Source organism: Carettochelys insculpta, chromosome 10 (assembly GCF_033958435.1).
Source record: "Carettochelys insculpta isolate YL-2023 chromosome 10, ASM3395843v1, whole genome shotgun sequence".
Lineage (NCBI taxonomy): Eukaryota > Metazoa > Chordata > Testudines > Carettochelyidae > Carettochelys > Carettochelys insculpta.
In genome coordinates, this window is record NC_134146.1 from 37,244,386 (window position 1) to 37,259,477 (window position 15,092).

Consider the following 15,092-nt stretch of genomic DNA (forward strand, 5'->3'; position numbering starts at 1 on the left):
TGCAAGTTCTGTGGCTTGCATTATGAAGATCAGACTGCATAATCACACTGGTCCTGTCTGGCCTTTGAATCTATGAACCATGGTAGTAAAATAATCCAGTCAGAGTTCTAACAAAACTGCTTATAACTGTTCTGCAACAGAGCTATTGTGAGTATGTTTTCTTTTTTGAGAACTGTGCTTGCCCAAGCCAGGCTACATTACTGCAGCTAAATCAACTGCCTAGTTTCTTAAATCAATGTGCATCCACATTGAACATGGTTTCAATCTGTGTTTGGCTATAACTGTTTGAAAATAGTTTTGAACACCATCACTAGCTATAGTGCTAATGGATCAAAGATAGACACAGTCCAGATGTGTCAACTGCACAGACCATGCCATAGCATTGACTGGAATAATGTGTATTAAATTAAATCTACAAACCTTCTGTAATCATGTCCTCTATTTCTGTGTCTGAAGAGTTCTCTGCATGTTTTGTACTGTTCTGCAGCTCTGACTCAACACATACAACACTCATGACCTGACTCTCCATTAGGAGCCTTTTTTTCGCAGGTTGCTCAACCAGCAGAGATGAACGGCTTACCTGTTATAATGAAAGCAGAGCAGCATGAAACAATTAGAAGAAAATGGCACTTGGTACTTAGCACTTGTAGCTGTGCCATTACACCAGTGTTTGCATTCTTTATCCTGGTTATCATTAGGGTATATAATACCACGTATAAACACATAATTTTTCAGACAAAATAAAAAGGATAGGCTCCTGCCCTCAGGATCTTACTATCAAAACTAGACTTAATACACCATAACACAGTAGTAAGCAAACGGAGATGAGGAAGGTGAATGAGAGTAATATAGCAAAGTGATTAGCAATGCAGAAAGCATCCCACTTTCCAAAACTACAGACCCAGTAGCCTGGAACTGACTGTTGCTGGTTTTAAACATTTCCAGTGGTTAGCAACAATCTGCTTTTACAAGGCCAACTCCTATCAGCGTTTTGTCAAACACAAAAATGGGATCAAAGTCCAGAATATTTTAACACTGTAGTAATAGCATATGCAGAGCATCAGATCAGGTATCTACATTACTTTTATCTGTCTTGTAGAAAAAATAATCAAATATTATAAATAATACTAAACCTGTCTAATCTCACTATATACATCTCCTCATATTTTTAATAGCCCCTTTTTCCTTAAAAAAATCTCTGCTATGGTTCTATTAAAAGCTAGTAACCTGTCATTTAATTATACAGCTGAACAACAAAAGAGCATGAATTGTAACTACACACTTTGGGTAAACCTGATTCACATAAAATACCCATATAACATATGCATCTATAAAATATCCTGTAAAAGTGCTGTAAGAAATGGGCTTTAAAACATAAGGAAAAGAAGGTCAGTCCCAAAATTCTGAAAAGTTAGTCTGAATATAAAAGACTTAACCAAGTAGTAGGCACGAAAACTGAAGCAGATTTGTTTGGCTTTTAAAATATATGTCAATAATTTAACATTTACACTTACAGGAAATGGCTCTAAACCTTCCTGAATCACAAAGCCCTCAATCACATGGGTCAGGATCTGTGGTTTAACAATAGCCTGTGGAGGTTTGTTTTCTAGGCTAGGAATGCTATTAGACATCGACGTGATGTTACTTCTTGTGGCAGCTATTGGCAGCAAAAGAGGAGGTGCTGGAATAGAGGCATGTGAAGGATCTGATGGAGATTTAATTACTGAGGCACTGACTGATGACGCCACTTGTTCTGGAAAAAAGTAATGTAAAATAACATATTATACTTTATTCAGTGTGTCCAGTTATTTTCACAGGAGTAATAAAAAGCAGGTGGAAAACATCTACACTGCTGCATTCATGCCTTCCCAATTGCAGATTTTTCCCCCTTTGGTTTATATTATTTACTTTAAATTAGACCAATGATAGACAACTTCACTTTCCTAGGAAAACCGTTCTACAAACTAAGAGTCTGCATCATTAGGATGTTTTCCTGACATTCAATCTAAATTTGCCTTTGTTCACTATCTCCTAGCTATACCTACCTTTGCTGACAACAAACATTTTTCATACATTTGTGTCACATAGCCTTTAGCCATCCAGACAAACTGTAAATTCACAAGGCAGGAACAGAGACCAATATTTAAAATTTGGGAATCTAAACATGGGCTCCTAAAGCTATACTTAAGCACTTCAGTAGAAATGTCTTGATTTCCAGTGGTGGTTAGAAAACCCTGTGCCCACTGAGTGGCAAATTCATAAACACATTAAAAAGGCAAGCCACTTTTGCTTAGATGCCTAAATATGGCTACAGGAGCCCAACTGTATCACTTAGATTTGAAAATTTTGGCTTCTCTCTCCCAGTGGCCATGTGAGCTGTCATGCATGCTTATAGTACTGTCTATACATAAGTCCATTATTTTACTCTTTTATCTCCACTGGTTATTTGTTACATTCTAGCAATAATAGTCACTATTTGTTATTTGTCTCTTACTTTATAGCAAAAAACCCCTTAAACTAACATAAAACGAAGAAGGTGGGGACATATCTTAAAACTGAAAAACCACAAGTGTATTGTTGTTTCCTTTGTTCTTCCATGCCCTAATCCAGGGGTGTCCAACCAGTGAGGTACGAAGAGCCACAGATGGAGTGCAAAGAGCCACATATATAATTATCTTTATCATCTATTTATAGTTATCTATATACAGATAGGTAAACACAAATATATAATACGTGGCTTAATGCCGTCCCCATCCTCCACAGCCAGGCACTCCTGACCCCAGCTCTAACGCAATCGTTCTCCCCTCCTCTAGAACCAGACACCCACAGCACCTCACTAGAATCCAATCCTCCACACCTTCCCCGCCGAGCCAGGAACCCCCAGACCACCCCCACTCTAACTCAATGCCAGCGACTCACCACAGTTGCCAGCCCCACCACCACTCCAATGCCACTGCCGCCACCACCATGCGCTTCTTCCACCAAGTGCTGGGGCACGTGCACAGAGCAGTGGATGGCACTGACGGTGCATGGCTCCTCCTCAGGAGGAGCGACATTTAATGGCTCAAAAAGCCACATGCGGCTGAAGACCCACAGGTTAGCCACCCCTGCCCTAATCCCACTTTACTTTTTTGTCACCCTCACTCAATAACTCCCTCAAATTCAGAGATGTAATGGTCCTCCTGCCAGATACTTTCTCTCATCCTTCTGATAGGCTAATATAAATCTCTTAAGAGGACTTTATTAAAATAGTAGAATAACTTGCTGTTAAGAGATTTGTGAATGTATGATATAAATTTGGATTTTCAATTTACTCTGTGTTTAGAATAAAAATGCTCATTCTACAGTTTCTCAAAACAAATAAAAGCCTGGGCTAAGCCAGACATTGAAAGTAACAGAATTAATTTAGGCATATTGTACTGTAGAACACTGACACCTGGCCTGATAGTTCTGGAGACTACACAGTGGCTCAATGAAAGAAACAGACCTATGGCTCTGAGAAAGAACGCTGATGGTTGAAGCCTTCTGAATGAGTGGCATGCAGGTTTGCATAGGTAATTATGAACTCTTATGTTTGATGAAACTTGAAGAAAAACACATACCTAAGATAATTTCTTTTGGACACCCCCAACAGACTTAGGTATGTCTGAATTATATCATGATGACTATTGATAAAATTTCCGCAGAACACATGAAAGGTGCTCTGGTTGAAGTGGGAGAAAAACAGTAGTGCAGCCTGTACAAAATGACTTCTGCAGTCCACGCAGAATCCCTCATAGCCTTTAGGCAGGACTAAAGTATGCTTGTGTCTGATGTTGGCTAGTACTTGCTTTCGACTGAGTATATACTGTACAATAACTGATCCTGATACCAGTTGGCCTTCTTTCCTGGAATATGAATGCAATTAAGAAATCCTGTCCTGCTGGCTGTCTGAGGAAAGAGACTGACTTACATCATCATCTCCCTGTTCTATTCCAGGATTAGATCCTATTATGTGCTGAGTACCACCCTGTGACATGCAAATTGTTCTCAACTCTCTGATTTAAAAAGTAGTTACTTAGTCCCTCACAGGAGTACTCATCTATCTGCAAGATCAGGCCCTACCACAAACACAACAGAAGACAAAGACAAAATACACTCTCTATAAATAAACTAAAGAAATCATTTACTGGTAGCTTTCATTTGACAATATTTAATTTTGATAAACAAATGTTTTTGCATGACCTACCAAAAACGAAGTTAGTTGGAATAAGCACATTGCCGCACATATCCTTATAGCATAGCCCAACTAGACACCTTAATCCTGTAAGCAAATCAGCTTGTATAATCAGGGCTGGCCCCTGTGTGTTGGGGGTAATTCATAAACCAATGAAGATGGCTACAGTTATTCATTAATTGCAATAGTACATCTAGGACCCAGTCAAGATAGGCAGTCCATTTGCAGGTGTTATACAAGCACACAAGGAAGCATAGTGACCGCCACAAAGCCCTTGTATCTAAAAGACCAAATGATAAAAGAACTTCAAGTCATTTACCTTTTTTGTTTGTTTTTAATATAAAAATTAGGCCCTCAAGCAATTATAAATTAATCCTGATTGTGTGATTAATTGCACCACTAAGTAACAATAGAATAGTATTTATGTAAATATTTTGGGTGTTTTCTAGATTTTCAAATATAGTGATGTTAACTAAACACAGAACACAAAGTGTGCAGTACTCCCTTTATTTTTGATTGCAAATGTTCGCAGTGTAAAAAACAAAAGGAATAATAGTTTTCATTTCCCCATTACAAGTACATGCAGCACAATCTCCTTATTAAAATTGAACTTACAAATGCAGAACTAAATACAAACAAAACTACATTAAAAAATAAAACAATGTAAAACTTAGAGCCCACAATTCCACTTGGCCCTAATTCTTGTTCAGCCCATTGCTCACACAAACAAATCTGTTTACATTTGCAGGAAATAATGCTACCTGCTTTTTGTTTACAATAGCACCTGAAAGTGAGAAGTGCATTCACATGGCATTGTTGTAGACAGCACTGCAAGATATTTACATGCCAGATGCTCCCAAGATTCAAATATTCCCCCATGCTTCAATCATAATTCCAGAGGACATATGTCCATACTGATGACAGGTTCTGCTCGATAATGATCCAAAGCAGAGTGGACTGATGAATGACCATTTTCATCATCTGAGCCAGATGGCACCAGCAGCAGTTTGGCTTTCTTTTTGTGTGCTTGGGTTTTGTAGTTTTGGTATTGAAAGGTTGCTCTTTTAAGAGTTCATAGAATCATAGGGCTGGAAGGGACCTCAGGGGGTCATCTAGGCCAGCCCCCTCCTTCAAGCAGGATCAACCCCAACTAAGTCATCCCAGCAAGGACCTTGTCAAGCCAGGACTTAAAAACCCCTACGGAATGAGTTCTGAAAGCATACTAGACACCTTGCTCCTCTCAGATTTTGGAATTTTGCTCCTCTCAGTCAATTGGAATAAGCACAATGCCACACATATCCTTACAGCATTGCCCAACTAGACACCTTAATCCTGTAAGCAAATCAGCTTGTATAATCAGGGCTGGCCCCTGTGTGTTGGGGGTAATTCATAAACCAATGAAGATGGCTACAGTTATTAATTTATTGCAATAGTACATCTAGGACCCAATCAAGATAGGCAGTTCTGCTAATTTTTAACCCTTGATTTGAGTGCTGTAAATCTCTTTAGAAGTATCACCTTGGTACCCTCTTCGCATTTTGTCAAATCTGCACTGAAAGTGTTCTTAAAACAACATGTGCGAGGTCACCACCTTAGCCTGTTGTAATATGAAATATATTGCAGAATTCAGGTAAAAAGACAGCAGGAGACATACAATCCTCCCTCTCTACCCATGAGTTCAGTTGCAAATGTAATTGATACTACCCCCGCCCCCTGGTTAACAACTGTCATCAGCATGGAACATGTCCTTTGGAATGGTGACCAAAGGACATTTGAAATATTTGGCATGTGAGGACCTTGCCATGCTGGCTACAAGATTGCCATGCAAACATGTCATTTTCAGGTAATTAAGAGGGTGGGAGGTATTATCGCCTATAAATGCAAACAAATTTGTTCTTCTCAGCAACTGGTTGAACAAGAAGTAGGACCGACTAGACCTGTAAGCGCTAGAGTTTTATATTATTTTGTTTTTGAGTGCAGTTATGTAACAAAAAGTTTAAAATGTACAACATGGCACTTTTAAGATAAAGAGATTGCACTACTGTACTTGTAAGAAGTGAGAAATGCTACTTCATTTATCACTTTTAACAGTGCAATACTTGTAATAAAAATCAAGTGAGCACTGTACTTTGTATTCAGTGTTTTAATTGAATTTAATACACAGTAAGGTCTCAGAGTATGTGAGGGTTCCGTTCCACGCACCCTCACGTATACCTGGATTTAGTGTAAGTGGGGGTCCAGCTTTTTCCCAGGCAGAACACATGTTCTGCAGCCAGGGAAGCAGCAGAAAGGTAAGTCCTGGGCTGGGGGTGGCAGTTGGGGAGGGTTAAGCCTGGGGTGGGTTAGGGCTGCAGGGGGATTAGGGGTGGAGTTGAGCGCGGGCAGTGAGCTGGGCTGCAGCGGGGTGGGAAGTTGAGCCGAAACCAGAGCCGTGCGTGGGTGGTGAGCTGGCAGGGGGGTTGCACTGGAGCCACGCGGGGTGGGGGTGGCTGGCTGGGCAGCTTGTGAGCCGAGGGGTTGCACTGGAGCCGGGGTGGGGTAGGGAGGGGAGGTGGGCGGCTTGTGAGCCGAGGGGTTGCTCTGGAGCCGTGGGGGTGGGGAGGGAGGCAGGCAGCTTGTGAGCCAGGGGGACTTGCAGAGGAGCCACGCGGGGTGGGGCCAGGTGGGATGAGGTGAGGCAAGGCGAGCAGACGGCTTGTGAGCCGGGGGGGTTGCACCACAGCCACGGGGAGGGAGGCAGGCGGCTTGTGAGCCAGCAGGGGGTTGAACCGGAGCCGCGCAGGGCGGTGGCTTGAAACAGAGCCACTTGCAGGCAGTTTAAACCAGGCTGGGGGCTGAGGGGTCAGCTGGAGCCATGTGAGAATGGTGGTAAGCCAGAGCCAGGCAAGGGCATGTGGGGTAAGCCAGAGCTGTGTGTGGGTGGTGAGTGGAGCTGGTGGGGGGAGCTGCTCTGGGGCCATGTGGAGCTGAGGGAAGTTGAGCCAGGGTGGGAGAGTGACTTAAGCAAAACTGGAAATCACGGTACAGTACACAGCTTACAATAGGAATCAGGCTTGGATGCGTAAGAGCAGGGTCGCGTACTCTGAGTTTGCGTACTCCGAGACCTTACTGTATGCAAAATGTAGAAAAACATCAAAATATTTAACATCTTTCAATTGGTTTTCTATTGTTTAACAATGTGATTTTAATATTGATTAATTTTTTGAGTTTATTGATTGAGTTGATGGAGATCAATCAACAGCCCTAATAAAACCCGTTAAAATTTTAAGCATACTTTCTCTATGCAAACAGCTTTCTTAAAATTGAATAATTTCATCCTGTAATTCTTTATAGAGGAATATATCTTTCTACTATCCTCCTTCCTAGTGTATTTCATGAATCTTAATTAACTTGGAGAATCTTCTCAATAAACCACAAGAACAGGTGAAACTCACAAGCTTTTGCTTTAAACATTACAAACAAAAGTACCTGATCATAAAGATTCAGGTAGAAAAGCTGACTTTTTTCCTACCAGTTTCTGGACCTGTGCTCACCTGATAAAGGCTCCTCTGAAGCAAGTTCCTCACCATTCCCTAAGGGCATGACTGGTGGAGACAAGGTTGGTGGGGTAGGGGTTCTAACCATACGGACACAGTCGGACTCCTCTGGCATCTCTTCTTCACACACATGCTCCATTTGATAAATCTGTATTGAATAAATCATTGCTTTAGAAGGATTTCCATTCTACCACAGCACTGCAAAGCAGATACATAAATGTGATCTTCACAAATTACCAATTGATCAGGTATTATCACCTGTTTAAAATTACACTTCAGTTTTTCCACACTATAGACACATTTTCACACTCCCATATATTCATGATGTAATAATGAGAGCAAAACTACAGGATTTGTAATATCAGCAAAATCTTAACGTGTACCACTTTCTTCACAGACAGGTGGTCCTGAGAACATAACTGGCCCTTGCCATCTCTAATTTCTCTAGTCCAGTGTTTCTTAAACATTTTGAGACCACAGAACACCAATGAAAATTTTCTTCAAGAAAAACTGTTGTCTGATTGGAAAAGAAGCTAAAAGCAAGAGCAACACATACAGAAAAACAAAATTAACTCATTTACTCAGGTATCATAGCAATGAAGTAATAACATGGTGCCTGGTTTTAATAACAGAAAATATCAGTGTATGATATCAAAAAAGTGTCAGAACTCTCAGCACACCTGTGAGCTGTTCACAGAACACCAGTGTTCCGTGGAACATAGCTTAAGAAACACTGCTCTAGTTTTCCATGTTTTATTATATATAGTAAAAGCCTATGTGTCCATCATTCTGTTATCTGGCATGCAGGACAGCCACGGACAGCTGCTATTGCCTGATTTTTGTTAACATTTTTCTTAACTTTTAATTATGCTATTCCCTAACTTTTGAGTGTTTGACTTGGAAAACTTAATCTTTTAATGTCTTTTTGGATACGAGTTTAGGTAAAGTGTTTACAAATTATATCTTTCAATAGCCCCTTCCCTCTTCCAATAGATTCACAGTATCTCATTAAAAAGTCTTTGTGTCAATACAGGGTATTTCTGAACAGAGAACAATAATCAGTTCAGTTTGGAGTCTCTAATGTACAAGACCTGCAAGATTACATGCAAATACCAGAGTGCTTTCCTTCTCTTATAGCATCATGACAGCAGGCAAACCAAGATTTCAAGAAAATATGCCAAGTTTATCAGTTAAAGTTCTTGACATTATTTTCTCTAAAACTACAATGTAAATTGAAGTGATTTACTGACAACCAACTCAGCAGATTAGGGAGCTCAACTCCAGCTTCCATCCTTGGGCTTTGCCCCTGCCTAAACTAACAGGGGCTGGGATTAGCATTACCTTCAAATGCACGAACTATAATTACATTAGTGTATTTTTCAGTTGGGTGATAGCCTGAAAGAAATCCTCTAGGAAGTATGAATTCCCCTGAACCATTAATTTCACAGGAGTGTTATGTGTGAAGCCTAGTAACGATGTTATAAATGTAAGCATTAGCTATTTTACAAATGATCATTTTAGTAGATCTGGTGAGAGTGCAGATCATGAGGGCAGAATTCAGAGTTGCTGCAGAGATGAAAATGCAGAAGGAAGAAACAGGGAGAGTGGTGAAGGAGAGCAGAGAAAAGATAAAACAAAATAAAATAATATAGATGGTAGAGAAGACAGAAAAACAAAAAAGAGGAACCCTGGTGGTCCTGAATTTACAATTCCAAATGCATAATAAATAACAATAACTGGTGGCTATAATATGATAACATCACTGGAATAAATCCTTAATCTACAAGTAATCCCATTAAAATCAGTGGGACTACTCATCATGAGAAAGGGCATCAAAATCCAGGCCTAAGTACTAGTACTACATAAAGGTTATATTCTCCACTTGATCTTTGTGTAAATCTCCAATTCACATTAGGGAGCTCCAATGAAGGTAGCATATAGTCCTAAACGTATACTCTAGCTCACAGACCATAATTAAAAATGGAATTCAGCCCTTCCCACAGAAGGAATTTGATACCCCTGTTTTGCTTGTGAAATTTCACTGTTTTCTTTAAGTCTACATATGTTTAGGGACATTATTTATTTAATATACTTTCTCTACATTACCCTTCCTCCTACACCATTATAAGAACTTATTCAATTTCCTCATGTGTTTATTCTAGTAAGCACAGCTAAAGGGTGGCAAATTTGGGACGTAGCTAATCAGGGTACTCTACTAGTGGGCTGCAGAACATTTTGTTTATGTTGACCATCTCCAGGCATAGCTTTCTGCAGCACCCAGTAGCCAGAATTCGCTGTTTCCACAAATTGACCGCAGTGCACTTTCTGATTAATTCTAGTACTTCACCGGAATGAGAGAAGTTATGTAAGTCAACAAGAGAACATCTCTTATCAATACAGCATGATGTAGATACCTCAGTAAGGTGAGCTAAACTACACTGACTCCAGCTATGCTCTCCATGTACAACTTACTCCAGTAGTGTAAACAAGGCCTACGATAGCAATATGAGCTGTCAAAGTAGCAACACATCAGGAAATCACATGATAGAAGCTCAAATTCAGCAACATATTTGAGCGTGGGCTAGTCTTTAAACATGTGAGTAATTCCACTGTCTCCAATGGGACTACTCATGCTTACTTTTATACACATTGTTAAGTGCTTTACTGAATCAGAGTCCAAATGAGCGAGCCACAACTAACGCCTACAATTAAAAATAATAACAGCTAAAACTAGCAAAGAACTACACAGTTATGGCAGTGGTGGTGAAGACAATGTGGGCATAAACATTCACAAAAATCTCTCTTGGTGGAGAGGCTTTTCAATTACAGTACCAATTCAATTATCCAAAATTCAGTTACTCAAAACCTCCATTTATGTTCCCTGGTGCTGCTTATATTGAAAATTCCCAAAGCCTTGGACAAACATATTTGAATATTTACGGTTGCACTGTATTTAATATAGAGGACTAAAACATAATAGTTCAGAGGGGAACTTTCCATTAGAATAAAGCGAGTAGAAGCAGCTTTTGCACCATTTGCTACCCACTCCAGCAAAATGGTGAGAATGGATCATGTTAATGACATTCCAAAGGAACTACTGATTTCCTGAGGGTCCTAATACAGTAAACTCTCAAGATATGCGAAACCAAGTTGTATGTGTCTCAGGTTAATGTTGACTGTCACCTCTGCTCTTGTCCGGGTGGCAGCTGCTTCTGTCAGTGGGAGCAGTGAGAGTCAGGCTGCTGTCCTTGAGAGGAGTGGGGAAACTGCTCGTGCGGGGCGGCAGCCTGACTGTTAGCTGCCACCCCTGACTGGAGTGGTTAACCAGTCCCAGGAGTGGCAGGGAGTAGGAAACCAGGTGACAGCCAGGCTCCCAGCTCCCCTCCCCCTGCAGAGCTGGGAAACTGACCAGGGCTGCCCTAGTCAGTTTCCTGGCTCCAAGGAGTGGAGGGGAGCTGGGAGCCAGGTTGCCCCTGATTCCTGGCTCTCCTCCACTGGCGGGAGCCAAGAAACTGACCAAGGCAGCTGCTCTGGTCAGTTTCCCAGCTCTACAAGGAGAGGGCAGCTGGAAGCCAGACTGCTCCCTGGTTCCCAGCCACCCCCACTTGGGGGGAACCCAGGAAACTGGCTGCTCAGTTTCCCAGATCCTGCAAGTAATGGGGAACTGGGAACCAAGCGGCAGCCTAGTTCCTGGCTGCCCTGCACTGGCGGGAACAGGGAACCAGGCTGCAGCCTGGTTTCCATCTCCCCTGCAACTTGCATGAAAATTTGAGTTATGCAGGGGTTGCAGGAACACAACTGCCACATAACTTCAGGGTTTTCAGTTTTGTCGGTTACAGCTGTTCCTGTGCAGTTCTCCGTGTCCCTTTACCTCTTTCAAATGCATTCAAGTGAAACTTGGGGTACAATGGAAAATATGCCCCAAAAGTCTGGCTGGCATTTGGTTTGTATCCTGAGCTTCGCTCAATTTTCACTTGGTTTTGAAGAACAATGCCTTCAGAGGGACACTATTTCATAATAGAAAAGTCAGTTCTTCAAAAACAGTAGCATTCCTTGTTTATATAGCAGTAAAATGAGCAGACAGGGAGCCAGCTTTTTCAACACATTACTTTCTTCATATGACATGCAGCAATGCCAGTTTTACCACCTCTGTACATAATTTTGAGAACAGATGCATCTTTCTTTACATGCACTTCATATTCTATGCCTTTTTTCTTATTATATTATGAGATTATTGTTGAAAAAAGGATTTTCAACTTTCAGTTAAACATCAAAAACAAAAAGGTTCTAAGAGCTTACCACAGGAGTTTCAACAGGTACCGACGGCTGTACTTGAAGGTTTACTGCAACAGTCTGTGGTGGTGGAAGAGTCTGAAATGGCAGCTGGACCAAAGCTTCTGCAGCAGGAAGCTCCTCCTCAGAAACCAAAGTATTTTGCACCAAAACCTGGCCCTGGGATAGAATTTCAGGCTGCATTTGTAAAGACTGCACAGACTGCAAGGGCAGCTGCTGAATCTGGGTTGGAGATGTTGACAGTTGTGGAGGGGTTGCAACTGGGATTGGCACAGACTGTAAGGTTGGATATTGCTGGTGTGGTGTTGGAGACACTATCTGTTGGCCTGGGGACATCAAGTTCGGTTGATCTACTGGCCCAATGTGTACTACTGAGGAAGATGGTACTGTAAGATGGGATGGAAGATTAAGCTGTTGTGCTGCTGATCGTACTGGGCTACTAGTGGGCTGCTGTGGGTTCTGCTCTGACTGAAGAGCTGGTGGCATAAGAGGATGTGGTTGTGACTGAACAAGTGCTTGTGGATGAATAATTATGGTTGGTGACTGACTAGGTGAGTGTGCAGGTGTAGGAGACACCACTACTGACTGCTGAGCTGATTGGGATGGAGTAGGAGATACTGTTAGAGGAGGAGGATGGATGTGAACTGGGGAGCAACGTTGTGATTGGACACTATTGGGAACTGGAGGAAGACCCTGGCTATGAAGTGGAACATAGTGTTGTGATGGAGGTGGTTCCTGACTGGGAGGAGTCTGAAGTGTGATTGGCTGAACTTGCTGCTGCTGTTGTAATATCAGCTGATGATGGGAAATCTTTGGAGGTGGTGAATGAAGAGGCATTTGCTGATGTTTTATTAGAGAATGAGGTTGAATTGCAGAATATGAAGCTGCGAGGGGGAAAAATGACAATTAGTATTTGTTTACTTACATTCAAAGAACATTACAATCAATGTTTCAATTAGGAAAATTTTCACATCAGATGACTAAAGTCAGCATAGAGTTTGACCAAAACTTTCAAATGAGCACAACTTAGAATACATTAGAAAAAAACCTCTTCAAACTTATGACATCTCAAATAAGAATTTAAAGAAAAAAAAAAAACCACCATGCATACTGAAACCACCACCAAAAACCACTACAGCGAATTTTGAAAAGAACAGCATTTACCTGCTTTGAAATAGGTACAATATAAAATTGGTCAATAACTTTTCATTTAAATTTCTAATTTACGGTTTATCAATGCTATTTAAAAATACATTTTAAAAATAGGGGGCTCAAAAAATATTAATTTACAACATTTAGAGTGAACTTGTGAAAACTTGAGTTCCTGAAGTAATGCAACTAGTTAATAATTAGGCACCTAAAAGTGGCCGCTTTTTCGGAGAAGTACTCCCTTTTCTCCAAAAGGAGCCAGTTATTCCTTGTCCTAACGAACTATGCTAGGAAATTGAAATGGACCAGATTTTCCTCGGAAATGACACGTGGGGCATACCCTTCTTTTTCTTCATCACTACCCATATTCTCTTTCATTTGAAAAATAATCTTCATTTGACATCTAATTATTTTTAAGTAGTGGATGAACTAATTTCTTCACAACAATGGGGATCAAAAATTCAAATGATGTCTACCTTGCAACCTCTCACTCTAGCCCCACTCAGCCCTCTTACCATGACAAAATTTCTACTCTTTCAACCAGCAGGAACTATTAAATTTTGCAAAATCCAATCCAAGTGTATAGTCTTCGCTTGGTTAACTTCATTCTCTCCCTCCTCACTCTCCCTTCCACTTTGTCGCACCAATTTCTTGACTCCTTTTAAACTACATTATAGGCTCTCTGTGGTCTACCTATTAGTTTATAGACAGGTTAGCCAAATGCTGTTTTGATCATGACTGGATCTTTGGATGCTAATGCAATAGAAATATCATACTAATAACTGGACAACATATAAAATACATTTTTGCATTCTTTTTTCTCTCTCCTGCCCTTGTCCATGAAGGCAGAGAGAATTATAAGATACAAATATTTTAAGCTCCTCTGGAAGTAATTTTCTTCAAATGACTTAAAACCTCAAACACTCAATGAACATTTGAGGCAACAGATACTTGTTTGTGGGTTACAATTAACAGGGTGAACGTCAACAAGCTTTTTAAAGCAATGCTTTATCGTACCTGGTGCTATTAACTGATGTATACTTGATGTACGTGTGACAGATGTACTTCGACACTCAGAAGTTGGGCTCGCTCCTTTTCTGTTGCTGTCTGGAGAATCTGGTTGGGTAGCCTTGGTGGTACTGGTCACAGTTTTATTAGTACATAGAGCCAATGACTGAGCCTGACTACTGCTCTTTGGTGGGCCATTCTGTGAACTACACACTACACCCAACTTCTGACTGCGTAATGTTAAGTTCTGAACCTGAGAAAAGAACCAAATATGAAAATGTATATATAGGAATCTAATCCATTAAAGGCAAAGTCAATAATTATTGACTCTATATGATGCATTTCTTCAAATTATACCAAGGTATCTATACATATATAAACTACGCAAGTTAGTATCAATGTATTTTACAAATCACATAATTCAGGTAAGGAAGAAAACTATTAAATTCAGTTTTAAACTGGTGACAAAGGAAATATTTTAATTGCTTTATGGAAAAGGCCTCCACTTGTTCCAGACTTTTGAAAAGAAAGTGTAATTGCTGGAAAACAACTTTATTCTAATTTGATTTGTAGTCTGACATACTGCTCACGTATTGCCATTTCTTTACAGTTTAAAGAGATACATTATTGCAATTTCTTGAGATACTGTAAAAATGCAATCACTAACTTGTGTATAATAAGAGAGACTGTTTAACTTTAGCTGGGGACCTATAGTCTATGCCACACAACAGGAACATATTTTTCTGAAAGCACCCTTAAATTCAGTGAAGAGCCCTCTAACAGTGCAACATTGATTTATTCTGTCATAATGAAATACCCTTTATTCCTACCCTGGTCCATAATATACACAACTAGTTTTCATGGAACATAAAATTGGTCAATGATTATTT

The 15,092-nt window shown here is 40.5% G+C and overlaps 1 protein-coding gene across 3 annotated transcripts in view; it reads right to left on the bottom strand.

Annotated features, from left to right (window-relative positions):
• The window catches only part of PHC3 (polyhomeotic homolog 3), a 120,872-nt gene that overhangs the window by 42,098 nt on the left and 63,682 nt on the right, over positions 1-15,092 (bottom strand). For all 3 annotated transcript variants that reach the window (XM_075003622.1, XM_075003624.1, XM_075003623.1), the window contains exons 7-11: positions 14,212-14,455; positions 12,052-12,929; positions 7,750-7,900; positions 1,515-1,753; positions 421-580 (exon numbers count right to left, since the gene is read on the bottom strand). In XM_075003622.1, coding sequence (XP_074859723.1) covers positions 421-580; positions 1,515-1,753; positions 7,750-7,900; positions 12,052-12,929; positions 14,212-14,455 — 1,672 coding nt within the window. The remainder of the gene's footprint in view (positions 1-420; positions 581-1,514; positions 1,754-7,749; positions 7,901-12,051; positions 12,930-14,211; positions 14,456-15,092) is intronic.